Below are 14,084 nucleotides of genomic sequence, written 5' to 3'. Positions count from 1 at the left end.
ATGACAGCCTGCAGGTATTGCATTTCCTGCTGAATGAAAGAACCAGTACACAGTATCATTGTGAGAAAATATTGTCGGAACATTATCGGTTGTTCCATGCATAGTATCTCGATGCAACCGATTCCACAGCCAATCCAGATGAGCATTGCCAGTTCGCCAGACAGTGTAATCACTTTTAATTATTCACTTCACAGCTTGGATATGGTCAACATTACTTTCATTCACCCTCTGTTAATATATGTTATGTACAAAAAGGGAAACATGTAAATTTTCTATGAGCAACTATAGTTACTACATATAAACATGTAAAATGGGTGAAGCTTCACCAGGTAACCTCATCATTTGTTTAAGGTGGTAAATAGGACACTAGATTGTTATTCGGTTTCATGCTTAGATCATGCTCATATCTTTGCTGCAGCCAAGACTTCCAAAGAGAACTTCGATTCAGCATGAACATAAATTAGTTCCTACAGGCCAAGCACATCGAACTCATGGGGCATGTAATCTTCGCTTGGGCGGTAATACTTGTTGGGAGAATATAAACCAAAGTTTGTAACTTGGCTGCAGTATAAGCACGCAAATCTCTCGACCTGTGGACAAGCAGAAGCAGAACATTTGAATTGACTGCTAAACATGACTGACCATAAATTCTTTTACAGGTAAAATAGTACAGCACCTGATGAGCAAAACGGGAATTCTGGTATCCAGTCTTCATAAGCTGCCCCCACACCTTGTGAAACTGGATGCAACAAATAATAATCAATTAGAAGGGGAAGCTACATATATGTACACAGCTACGAGGGATAGGTAATGAATTAAGTATGATGCATCCCTCATTTTTGTTAACTGCGGTACAAAATGATCAATGGCGTCACATAGTTATGTACTGTACTACCTCTGTTCCGAATATAAGCCTTTTTAGAAAGCTAGAACAGAGGTAGTACATATATTTCACAGAAGCTAATATTACCTTCTGATGATGTTGCAACTGAGCATCTCGGAGAAGGCAGCGGATACCCTTCAGCTGTTGCTGCAATCATAGGAAAAAAACAATCATGAGGTTAAAAGACCAAAAAATGATTGTTGATGCCGCATTCTCATGATTGTTTTTTCTTTTATCAATGCAATCTGAACACAAAACAAATGTGTATTCTCAACAAAAAAAAACTCCGCAAATCCTACGCCTTTTCGAGTCCAGATGTAATGTTCTATTGGTCAACCATGATATGGCACAGAAGTACATGCTACAATTCCTCGAGGAAAAAAATGCTACCATTTCGCTTCATGCTAGAAAACCACTCCAGGTTTCTTATTGTAGGGTATTTCATTGGTCAAGACAGGAGTTTGACCAAGAATTGTATTTCTATTATGTTGTATATATGATGCAAAATGACAATCATAAGCACTTTTGAATAAATATCTAACATTATCAATATTATGTTTTATATATTGCAACCTAACTGAATATTTGTTGGCCAAAGCCTGATCTTGACCGATAAAAATACATTCTGCAAAAAGGGATGGAGGGAATTTTTTTTCTCCGATACCCACCAACCAACACAAGTACACAACTAAGTCAGAATAATGGAGGTAGTAATTTCTCTCAGATACCCATCAACCAACACAGCTAACTCAAAACAAGGACTTACCAGTAGATTGGCATGCTCAGTTAACAACTTTTCCTTCTCATTTTCTGCAAGATTTTCAAATCTGGACAACATGAAGAAGTTAGACATAGTGATTCACGGAGGAAAAAATAAACTTGGAGAAATACCAAGAGAACTACTCTGATGATATCATCAAAATGCACAAACATGTTTCACAAGGTTTATATACTTATGCCTATTTATCCAAAGTAGGATTTTTTTTGTTAAGATGCATTACTGTTTATAGATATGTGTATACAGTTGTATTATGTTGTATTACAGCAATGGACACTGCCAGTTAGCATGAGAATAGATGCCCGGTAATCATGTTCTTCTGGTTAGCTCCTACTATAACTAAAGCATCATATGTATGCCTACAAATGATTGCCCACCATACTATGTTTGTATTCAATAACGAATCATCATTCGAGTGAACACATTAGCAAGACTATTAAAGGGTAAAGTAGTCTCAAAAGGCTATGCTTATACGATGAGTTAATCCATTAATAGTTTCATCCATACGCATAAAGATGTAAATATGATACAAAAAACATTCCTGAAAACTTCTTTTCAACAACAGAAGCATCTAAGTTCACCCTTAAATGCTGAATAAAAAATCTATTAGCAAATGTCGGCGACTCAAAATGCAGAACAATAACAAAACTGAGAACTCGGGCGAGAGACTTTATTTACTTACTGAAGAGACCATTCAAGGCGATGGATTCTGTCTTCAACTGAGTCACGCTCCATCCTAAGTTGTCTAAGCTCCTGCATAGGGTGGCACAATAATAACAGCCATCAGCTTGCGACCAGTGAATAAATTTCGTTGTTAAGAGTCATTTTCAGGATCAATAACCAAGTATTTAATTTTGGGGCCTCCGCTACAATTTCATTAGAAAAAGGATCAGCAAGTGAGTAATAACTATATACCTTTCGAGTAGACTTTGATTCAGAAAGAAGCTTCACCTCTTGCTCCAGCTCAGGTATTACCAACATAGTCCGCCAACCTTTGAATAATCACAGCACGTACCATTTGAGAATTGGAAAGTAAAATGCTGAACTGAATCATCAATTGCAACAATTAAGATGGGCAACATGAATTGACGAAGCATGAAAACAAATAGAAATAAAGAGCCTAGGGCTCATAGAATTGAACAGTACAATATAGTTACTTCAATATATCAACCGTGTAAGTTAACATTTAGATGCATAGGTATCTAGCAGAACACTAGACATCGCTAAATCATCCATGTAGTCAAAAGTACCATACTGAATCAATTTTACAGCAGGTGCCGATTTCAACAAGATTTATATTATTAGAGAATGAAGAACACGTACCTAGGACTTTCTTGCTGCGCAGTATATCGCCGTATATGTGATCGCCAACATATAGGATCTGTATTATGGCAATATGTTACATTATTTGATTTGATTAATGTGCCATATAAGATGGCATTACAACTAAACAGGAAACTCCTTGCTACCAACCACATATACATAATAGAAAGTTAACATGCATAAAACTACAATATACTGTATAATAATAAGTACAAAAAGATACCTGTGAACTAGAAGCAATAGAAAGTAATCTATGAAGATGACCAACATTGCCTCCCTGAAACAATTTATTTACTTATTAGAGCGAGATACATCATACATAGCGCAATGATTATGCCATGTGGGCAGATCAGGGCCATAGGAGCAGCCAGCCCTAGCTGGCATCTGATAGGAAATATCCATGAATAGGATTTCTACTGTTTGAATCAGGGATTTTTATTTAAATAGGAATAATAATATATGGTTTGTTAAGAAAGTAGAGACATGTTTCTTGGATACCAAGTTGAGTCTTACCTACAAAAGGGACCCCTGTACCCGTTATGAGTCAAGAAATATATCAATCTAGTTATCTCCTCTCTTTCATCCCTGCCCTTGAGGTGCGGCTACCTTCATGGATATTCCGCGCCTCTCGGATCAAGGACAACCCCTAGGGCCATTATCCCCTTTCCCGTGAACCAAGTTCATGACACGAAACACAGGATAATAGAAATGATTTTGTTGATTGGCCTGGTAGCCCGTTTGCACTATTAAAAATTAATAAGGCAGATGGTATTTTTTACTTCTAGAAAGACAGTATATGCCTTTCCAAAAAAAAGACAGTTTATGCTCACGATTTCTACATACACTATGTCATGAAAAAATGTACCTGGTAAACTTTGTGAGTTGGTTTTGGCTGATGTTGACTTGATCTTGGGCTTCCAATCTTCATAAAGCACAACAGACATTATAAAATATGGATCATAGAGATGGACTAAAAATTATAACCACTTTACTGGCCTGCAGATCAGCATTTAGAAGTTTTCCAGAATGAGGCTCAACTTCGAACAGTCCTGTTCGATTATCATCATGAAAAAAACTTGGCTTTGCACTGAAAAGTCAAGAAAGGAAATGTTTGAGTTGGGAAATCAGATACTTAATCATAGATTAATGAAAAAAAAGGCAACAAAAGATACCAACCTGCCTGTTATAACAACATCAAAATACTCAAGCCACTTCTGCTTGTGACTTGATCCCAAATCAGATATATATGGCCCACATAGGTAGTTCATGACAACATCAGTGTAGTCCCACAAACTGCATAAACAAGAATATCTCCTGATAGTAAGAGAAAGAAATTGAAAGCTCAAAAATGTGGAATGCAGTAAGATAAGAAAACAACCCCATTAGATGTTTTACTGAACTGCTACGATTAAGGGAAAATACACTATAAAAGAAACGCCAGATTTGTTTGACTCAGCATTCAGCACATAAATCTCTCAAGAAGCCTGAAATGATACAAGGAACATACCTATTTGTTACCAAGAATGTTGAGCGTCCAGATTTTCTTAGCATTTCAAGCATTGGTACAATTGCCAAGTCCTCATTGATATACCTGCAAGTTCAAATACACAAATTAGCAGTGCAAGTTAGAATAAAAGCATATAGCCACTTATCACATAAACATTGTAAGAAATGCATGTGTGTCTATAGACACATGGACGAATGAAAAGAAGAACAAACCAGATCACTATGTTGCACACCAGTACATCGTTGTGTAAGATTACTAATAAAGGAAAACTGAATTACCTGCCAGGTTCCTTTGCAACCATTCGTTTTAAAGTTCCATCACGATGGCACAAGTCAACCGCAGACCTCACATCTCTATACATAAGCGCATAACTGTAACAATAAAACAATACAAGCTAGTAAGAATAGCAGCATCTTAGTACAAGTCAGATGTATGATACAAAACATTACATATGGGATAAAGCTTGTGTACAGTTTTCTAATATATCAGTCTTGGAGACAAAAGGTGATTTCAGTTTGGTTAGACTAAACAACATGTGATAAAATAAGTCGATGCCACCCGCTTGCTCACATGCTAAAGCTGATGTTGTGTGATGGTGGACAACATTGATCATGTGCACAGACATTTTCATTTTTTGGCGTCATATAAAAAAGGAAACGGTTATAGGAAAATCGAGTCATAAATACCTTTAGAAGCTTTAGAGCCTACAGAATCATAGAAGGTTATGAAGTAAGTCTTAGATCTTGAAAGAGTTGCCAAAGGAACAGTTTGCAAACAATTCTAGGACATTATGGGATAACAAACTCGCTAGTAGACAAGGGCTTAGCACCAGAGAGGATTTATGTGTCTTTGACTTTTGGTTAAGGAAAACAGTAACTTGAACCACAATCTGTGCTCTAACACTAGGCACTACTAGTTGTGAGAAATATTGTAAAGTGGCTGCATATTGGTTATTTTATGTATGAGAAGATATCTTACATAACTTCTTCCAAGTTTATTAGGTCCACATACCAAATATGGGTTTTCGGTGATTGTAAGCCACTTTCCAACTCCTCTCCTTTAAATCGCATCACGCTTAAGTGCAATTCTCGGGTTCCAAATCTGAATTAACTGCTATGAATGCATGCCTACCAATACCATTCCAAATATGGCCTAAATGAAAATCAAGAACATATCCAAAACACACGCTCTTTGCCTTTATTTTTAGATGAGCTCTATGTCTTGGTACCGGAGATCTCCAATCGGAGCCTAATAAACTTAAATGGAGGGGGTATGAATCTATTAATATAGTAAATATGTTTGCCAATGTGCAAACACATTTGTCTCATTCCACTCATATTAATTACATGTGAGAAAATCAATGCATTCGGTATCATAAAGATGTATCGACCAGAATGATCATACTCAGTGCCTGCAGGTACTTTTCCAGGATTGCTGTCCATGAAATCAACAAGCTGGGCAAATAGATAGGCTTCACCCAGTGAGAATAGTGTGTCTATAAGGGCATAATCAGGTTCATCAAAGGAATCCCTTATCAATGTACTCCCGTAGGCAGCAACTTTTTCTTCCTTCGACATCTCCCTAAATCCATGGTATGCAACTTTTACATACTTGTGCCGATCCATCTGATATTGAATAAAAAATGCTTAAAATAGCAGTTAATTTGACCCGGTGAATATTAAAGAAAATTGAATCAACAGTACCAAGTATACATGTAAATCCTACAGCATAAAGAATATCAAGAAAAGGAAAAATAGTGGTGAATACAGTGGAAATTGAATTTATGTAAGGTCTATTTGTGTCATTGCCTCTTATTATTATCAACCAAATTTCTTTTCATCAACAGAGACCAGTTAACATTTTCAACATGACGAGAAGCGATCAGTGAACCAATTGTTCAACTGTCAAGAAGTGTCAATGTGCAGCTCACAAATGTGAAAGATGATGTTTATGGTTAAACTATAACATGTGATCTTGAAGAGAAAACTAAATATACAATTCAACAGAAAAGATACATATTAGGTCAGCACTAGATACCTTCAACTTAAGAGTTAAAATAATTCAAGCACAAACATAAGGTTCCAGATATCAATTGAATAATGATGAATTCTGATTTCGTATTAATTTGGGTGGATGACCCCTTTGTTGCTGCTAAATACGAAAAAAAAAAGGTTCCTAGTTGTCCCGCATGGGTTTCTTGCATTCTATTCTCATTTTGGTCAGTCCAGATCATCCTGAATTAACTGCTGGTGTGATGTTGTTTCTAAGTGAGTGGAATGAGTTCATTTTCCATCAAAAAGAAGTGCTGTGAGTTCAAGCAACCATAGCTGACCTTCAAGATATTTCCTCTCTTCTTATCAAGAACTAGTCCTCTGACCATATATTTCCAGTCAAATTGCCATGTTAACAGCTGCAGGATGAAACAGAGTTAAATTAAATTCAGAAGAAAAAACTAGCAAATCAGAATAATACTAGGTTCATAAATCAATGACAATGTAGTTCTGAGAACAAACTAAACGTCCTTTCTAGCAAATATTAGTTGTCACTCTTACTAAACAATCAGGCATCAATTTCGATAGTATATGATCCATTTGCTACTACATTAATGCAGCAGGCTGTATCCTCCCAAAGATAAAACAGCAATAACTCAGGCAGCATACTTCAGTAAAGAACAGCAATAAACTCATTGTTGTCTATCATTGAAAAAAGCATGGCTTTAACAGATTTGCAGGTACCAGTGCAACTGACCTCCTCAGGGTAGTTGAGATCCTTAACAAGCTTCTCGATGGTGCCATTGTAAGCAAGGGCCTCAAACGTCTCGGGCTTGTACTGCGCAAGAGTGTAGTCCATATCAAATCCAACAGCGGTGATGTTCCTCATGTTGAGTGACCTGTTGCAGAATATCTGCTTCCCAATCGAAATGCTCCTGGGCTCAGCTGAGGGTGTCGACCAGATTGCCCCAGTTGATGCAGCTTCCACGGCAGCGGTATCCATCCTCAGAGCGCTGCAGCCTGATACGAGGTGAATAGACCAGTTAGAGCATGTCAAAGTACAGTTAAGAGACTACACTGGTGCTGCAATCAGGAATTCAACCAAAGTCGGTGAAATTGAAGTGTGATCGACCAAGGAAAAAAAACGGAGAATAACTGAATTCAGAAAACGAGATGTGAACTGTATATGGCATGTTCAAGTTCAAACGAAATTCTGTCCCCGCGTGTCAATGTCAATTCGTAAAAAAATGAACTCCGATCAACCCATAGGAATCCAGCACAAGGGCCAAAACGAGCCCACGGTAAACGGATACGAGCCACAGAGTTCGTTATAGCAAGCACGAACGGTTTGCAGAACAAAAAAAAATCATGCACAATAAGCTTCACCATTCGCCCATGGACGGGAAATCGAATTGCGTAGCCCTAGGATCAAAGCCGCGACTCTCACAACCACCAAAATTAACAGACATCGCTAGGAAATTCGCAAAATTAAGCATTCCACCGTGAAATTCACGCACAAAAACGGGTCCCCCGAATTACGAATGCTCACCTCTAGGGCTGGAAGCGGCGGGGGAGCAGGAGGCGGTGGACGAGGACGAGGATGAAGAGGCGAGGAAGAGGAGGAGGGGCGGGGAGAGGGGCGCGAGGCGTAGCGCGGCGGCGAGCGGCCTCCTGGAGAGCATATCGGCCGTCCCTTAAATAGGCGAGGAGGAGGGATGCGGGCGAGGAGTGCGGATGAGGACGACGGGACGTTGCTGGCGCTGGCGTTGGCGTGGGGGAATAAATGCCGTTGCTGGAGTGGGGTGAGCCCGAGAAGGAACCGCCGCGCGGCGGCGCCATCTCACCGGAGCGCGGGCATTGGCCGCCGGGACAAGTGGCGCGGGGATCGTGTGCGGATTCCGATGCCGCGTGCGTTGGAAGCCAGCGACGGTGGGGAGGAGCGGTGCGGTGGGGAAGGTGCCTGGGTCCGCGAGGCAATAGTGACGCCGGTCGCGGTTGCGTGGATAATGGGTGGTGCGGCTACGCTCCGGCTTGTGGGATTTTCCTCCGGCCACAGGCGCGCTCGCCACTCATATGCGCACGAGCCAGATTTGATTGCATCATCTTGGGATGGAAGATTGACAGGTAGATAATCTTGATTTTTTTGTAATTGCAAAAAAAAATTGTTTTGAGCATTTTGGAGTAGAACACTAGCGCGAACCGCTCCTCCTGGCCAACCCTAGCTGCCACCGCTAGGGTCCTCCACCGTTTGGCGACCACGCCGGCGGCTAGAGCAGTGGGGACGACCCGTCCTCTTCTTCGATTCCTCTGTGTAGGTCATGGTTTCCTTTGGTTTTCGTCTTCCTAGTGACACCGGTGGCAGTGGTGCATTGGAACAAGATCTCTCCGGCTTCTCCCCACCTCGCGGGCATCCGATTCGGTGTCAATGAAGAGCCTGCGAGGGTTAGCGTCGCCAAATCGGTTGGTCCGATATTCGATCGGCGACTTCTAGATCTTGTTGTTCGCAGCGAGTGGCTGTTGCGGTCTTCAAAGCCTTGTATGGCGAGGCCGTTTGCAGGTTCATCTATCCATTATTGTGTGCAGTTTTCAATCTCCGAAAGACGAAGAACAAGCGAAGGAAGAAGGTGACCGATATGTTTTTACATGTAATTTTATATGTTATTGGTTGCTTTGTGGCCTATTGTCTGTTGCTTGTACCATCATTGATTTTCCTTGATAAATATAAGATATGAGATACCTGTTGGGCGTCTCTTCTAAAAAAAAGAGTAGAACACTAGCTAGCACCTCCAAAAGTGAAGCAAGATTTACCTTAATAGCCGGATTTTCATCCCTACATATTACAGGCTCAACATGTGTGTGACGCCGTGTACAAACAAACTCGAGCACGGCCACATTTTCATCCCAACGTTACGAATATAATGGAGGGTTGGCAGGAAGTCGGGCGTGGAAGAAATTGAGGAGTCTAAAAGTTCCAGGGAAGATTGAAATCTTCGGATGGCGAGCTCTTCGCGCGGTATGATACCATGCCTAGGAGGTTTGGCAAATATATAGACACATTGGAACATCTAATCGATCATTGTTCGATCTGTAATATTGCATGTGAAGGTACTATGCATGCTTTGTTCTCTTGTTCTCGAGCTAAACATGCGTGGGAGAAGTTTGGTATTTGGAACATCATCTCAGAAGCTTTGCAAGTGGATAGATCAAGGTTCTTGACCCTCGTACACCTAATTCTAAACCTAGAGTTCATGGCCACTTCTTGGAGGAACTGGACTTGCAGAAATCATCCTCGTAGGAGCTTGGTGTGTTTGGTGGGAAAGGCAATAATTTACTCATGGTGAGCTGCTACAAGTGGTGCATAAAAAGTGCAGCATCAATTGGGGTTTTGGCTACTAATTGTTGGAGATCAGAGAACAAACCTATAGAGAGGAAGAAGGAGGCATGGTCACGCCCGGCTGAAGGTATAACCAAAATAAATGTCGATGCAACATATGATATTGGTCAAGGAAAAAGAGGTACGGGATCCATAGCAAGGGACACCAATGGGAAATTCTTAGTTGTTAGTTGCAAAGAAATACATTTTATGACTAGCCCACCTATGGCGGAGGCGTATGCGTTGAGCGATGGGTTGAGTTTAGTTTAGTACCTCGGATCAAACAACTTTATTATACAATCGTATAATAATATGCGCGTGATTGATACAATGAAGGAGGGAGGCTTTTCATCGACATCTTTAGTTGTGACTTCTAAAGAATGCATGATCTTCACTTAGGGTTTTAGGAATGTTTACTTTTGAGCATTGTAATAGGGAGGCCAATGAGGTATCTCATGCACTTGCTAGGTATAATTTTTTGATCATGTTGATTGTCTTTGGGACGATGATCCCCTTAGCTTTCTACTCCCTAAACTGAAAGTGATGTAAGTTTATTTGACAATCAATAAAATGCGCCAAATGGCTTTTCGTAAAAAAAAGTATCGTAACCAATTATGTCGAGCCATAGCAATTTCTGGTGCCAACCCTTTGTAGCGATACCGCTCGTTATTCTATATAAATGACACATTTATCAACAAATAAAAGCATCACCTCAACACGGCTCATATAATGAGAGTAGGTGATAAAGGGAGCGCATTAGCCATTCACATCACTATAGGAGTAACGTTAGTCCATAACAACCCGACAACACTAGGGATAGTCATCAATGCCCTTACAAATAGCTTTACTAACATAAAAGGAAAAAAAAGCAAATTGGACATTGGTTGTCCAAGCGTTCGACAAAAATAGACGTGGGTGATTTTACAGCCAAGTCTTTCCAAGACACAACTAAGGCAATCAATCTTGATTTGATTAGGTAAGCTTTTATGTTGTGAATTTCCCCTACCATAACTTGATCGACTTGATCGACAGGTAGCACTGGCAGCAAGTGATTATAACTACGTGAATTGTAGTAGGGAGCGCATCAACCATTCACATCACTATAGGAGTAACGATAGTCCATAACAACCCGACGACACTAGGGATAGTCATCAAGGCCCTTACGAATAGCTTTGCTAACATAAAAAAAGCAAACTGGACATTGGTTGTCCAAGCGATCGATGAAAATAGACGTGGGTGGTTTTATCGCTAAGTCTTTCCGTCAGACACAACTAAGGAAATCAATCTTGATTTGATTAGGTAAGATTTTATGTGAATTTTCCCTACATAACTTGATCGACAAGTAGCAGTGGCAGCAAGTGATTATAACGACGTGAATGATAGTAGGGAATTGAGTGGAACTAGGAACACATAGCCATAATAAACACGGTCAAAATAGGTTTGTGTCATGTATGAGAGGAACTCGAAAGATGTTGTGTGAGACATAGATTGTGAAGAAGAAACCAACCATGGAAAAGGAAATGACAACAACACATGGGCTCAATTTATGAGAAAGCATATGTTGATATGCACACCTATATTCATGTAGAATTATGAGCATGCAATGCAAAAATATTGTATGGATGAAAGGCAACAACACAGAGAGAATCGGGATCATTGAATGGATTCTCTCATGTAATTTGCACCGTAGATTCCATGTTGGTTCTGCATCACGAATACGCGGAGGATAAGTCTCGCTGTTGGGATCACTTTTGTATAAATGACATTTTTAGCGGTAAACAAAAGGGTCCTATGAACACAGCTCGTATAAAGAGAGCATGTGATAAATGGAGCGCATTAGCCATTCACATCACTATAGGAGTAACGATAGTCCATAACAACCTGACGACACTAGGGATAGTCATCAAGGCCCTTACGAATAGCTTTACTAACATAAAAGAAAAAAAAACTAGATGTTGGTTGTCAAAGAGATCGACAAAAATAGACGTCGGTGGTTTTACCGTCAAGTATTTCCGTTAGACACAACTAAGGCAATCAATCTTAATTTGATTAGGTAAGCTTTTATGTTGTGAATTTCCCCTACCATAACTTGATCGACATGTAGCACTAGCAACAAGTGATTATAACGACGTGAATGGTAGTAGGGAGTTGAGTGGGACTAGGAACACATAGCCATAAGAAATTCCGTCAAAATAGGTTTTTGTCATGTATGAGAGGAACTCCAAAGATTTCGTGTGAGACATCGATTGTGAAGAAGAAACCAACCATGAAAAAAGAAATGACAACAACACATGCGCTCAATTTATAAGAAAGCATATGTTGATATGCACACATAGTAGTGCGAATAAAACTTCTTGCATGGTCCTTATATATTCATGTAGAGTTACGAGCATGCAATGCAAAAATATTATATGGGTGAAAGGCAACAACATAGAGATAACCGCGATCGTTGAATGGATTCTCTCATGTAATTTGCACCGCAGATTCCATGTTGGTTCTGCATCAAGAATACGCGGAGGATAAGTCTCGCTGTTGGGATCACTTCTGTGTAAATGACACTTTTAGCGGTAAACAAAAGGGTCCTATAAACACAGCTCGTATAAAGAGAGCATGTGATAAATGGAGCGCATCACCCACTAACAACATCTTTATAGGAGTAAAGGTAGTCATAACAAATCGGCAACGCTAGGGATAAACATCGAGTTCCTTACGAATAACTTTACTAACATGGAAGTAGAGGCACTTCAAAAATGGCATGCCTTGCCATTAATGAAAGACTTTGTGTCATTGGACAACCCAATAGAAACATCGGTTGCCAAATCAAAAGGATCGACAAAGTATAGAATGTGGGTGGTTTCACCGTCAAATATTTCTTTCGGACACCACTAAGGAGAGCAATCTAGATTTCGTTAGGTAGCTTCTATGTTTGGAAGTTCCTCTACCATAACTTGATTGACACGTAGCACTAGTAACGAGGGATTATAACTACGTGTGTGGTAGTAGGGAGTTGAGTGAGGCTAGGATCACGGGGCCATAAGGAGACACTAGGTTATTTTTTCATGCATTGGAGGAACTTCAAAGATGACGTGCGAGAAATCGAATGTGAAGAAGAGAATTAGCCACGAAAATGAAACAACAACAACGGTGCCACAACTTGTGGAACTGATTAATTTATGCGAAAGCATATGCATGGAATAGAACTTTATAGATGGTCCTTCTATATATTGTCATGCATGGGAGGAATTTAAAAGATGATGTGCGAGACATCGAATGTGAACAAGAAAACCAGCAATGGAAAATAAGCGACAACAACCGTGCCACAACTTGTGGAGCCGATTTATGCCAAAGCATATGCGCACCTATTAGCATGGAATAGAACTTCTTAGATGGTCCTTGTATATATTTTCGTGTAGATTTACAACCGAGCAAAACAAATATGTGCGGATAAAAGAGCAGTATGGGAAGCATCAGAGCTGTTGGATGGATTCTCCCACGCAATTAGCGCCGTAGATTCCACGTCGGCTCTGGATCAAGAACTCGTGGAGGGGAAGCCTCACCGTTGACGTCGCTTGTGGCCCCGTTGGAATGCATGATGGATAGATATCTTAGCAGAAGCTCCACGTGATCGATTAATGGCCTGTTATACCCACATGACCTGTAAAATTATCGCTTTTGTACGCTGACAAGATTGCTTATACAAAGTGATAACACGCCATGTCCTTTCCGTTGAACTTTTTCACTTGCTTTTTCCTCTCATTTATAGCCCAGTTTGCTTATGGGAGTGAGCGTAGCGACAGATCTGGAAAATGCATGGGGGCAGCACTGCAAAGATGGGATCTACACACGAGTTAGCAGAGAACTGCGCTTTTCTATGTTTAGGTTGGGATTAGGACATGATGATTAGACTAATCGACAGCAAGCAAGCTCGAATCTGATCCATCTCGTCCATGGAGGAAGAGGAAGCAAGTGGAGCCCAGCTAGCATCCGGCCGGTAGCGCTGGCATGCATCCGCATCAAAATAAAAGATGCCGAACTGGAGCACGCATCATTCCTTGTAGAGTTAAATCGGAAGATATCTTTTGCGAGAATTTTGTCATCGTCCACCTGTTGCTAGGAGAGTAGGAGGAGGAGCCTATGCCGTGTATGACGAATGACGATCGACTTGATGGATTCCATGAATGCTTTTGCGTGTGTGGAGCAGAAATGCAGAATGAGAGGCGATCGAACGG

General features: G+C 40.4%; 1 protein-coding gene across 1 annotated transcript; it reads right to left on the bottom strand.

The window, feature by feature from the left end:
* Positions 1-205: 205 nt before the first annotated feature.
* LOC124703858 (5'-nucleotidase domain-containing protein 4) lies at positions 206-8,204 on the bottom strand. The gene is made up of 17 exons (XM_047236101.1): positions 8,032-8,204; positions 7,240-7,502; positions 6,824-6,901; positions 5,896-6,116; positions 4,770-4,862; positions 4,492-4,575; positions 4,161-4,277; positions 3,981-4,071; positions 3,850-3,906; positions 3,208-3,261; positions 2,985-3,042; positions 2,577-2,653; positions 2,344-2,414; positions 1,650-1,710; positions 971-1,030; positions 677-739; positions 206-590 (listed from the first exon to the last, which is right to left on the bottom strand). The coding sequence occupies exons 1-17, from the start codon at positions 8,162-8,164 to the stop codon at positions 468-470; spliced, it is 1,704 nt and encodes a 567-aa protein (XP_047092057.1). The 5' UTR covers positions 8,165-8,204; the 3' UTR covers positions 206-467.
* Positions 8,205-14,084: the final 5,880 nt, after the last annotated feature.

Source organism: Lolium rigidum, chromosome 3, assembly GCF_022539505.1.
Source record: "Lolium rigidum isolate FL_2022 chromosome 3, APGP_CSIRO_Lrig_0.1, whole genome shotgun sequence".
Taxonomy (NCBI): domain Eukaryota; kingdom Viridiplantae; phylum Streptophyta; class Magnoliopsida; order Poales; family Poaceae; genus Lolium; species Lolium rigidum.
This window is presented reverse-complemented; position numbering and strand designations above follow the sequence as displayed.

Bases quoted from the DNA above. Each gene is read 5' to 3' on its own strand.
- LOC124703858 (XM_047236101.1), bottom strand. From the start codon at position 8,164: ATGCTCTCCAGGAGGCCGCTCGCCGCCGCGCTACGCCTCGCGCCCCTC. The intron at 4,278-4,491 runs GTATGTTCCTTG...TTGTTTATGCAG, and splicing joins ACATTCTTGGTAACAAATAG to TTTGTGGGACTACACTGATG. The intron at 2,654-2,984 runs GTACGTGTTCTT...GATTATTCAAAG, and splicing joins GCGCAGCAAGAAAGTCCTAG to GTTGGCGGACTATGTTGGTA.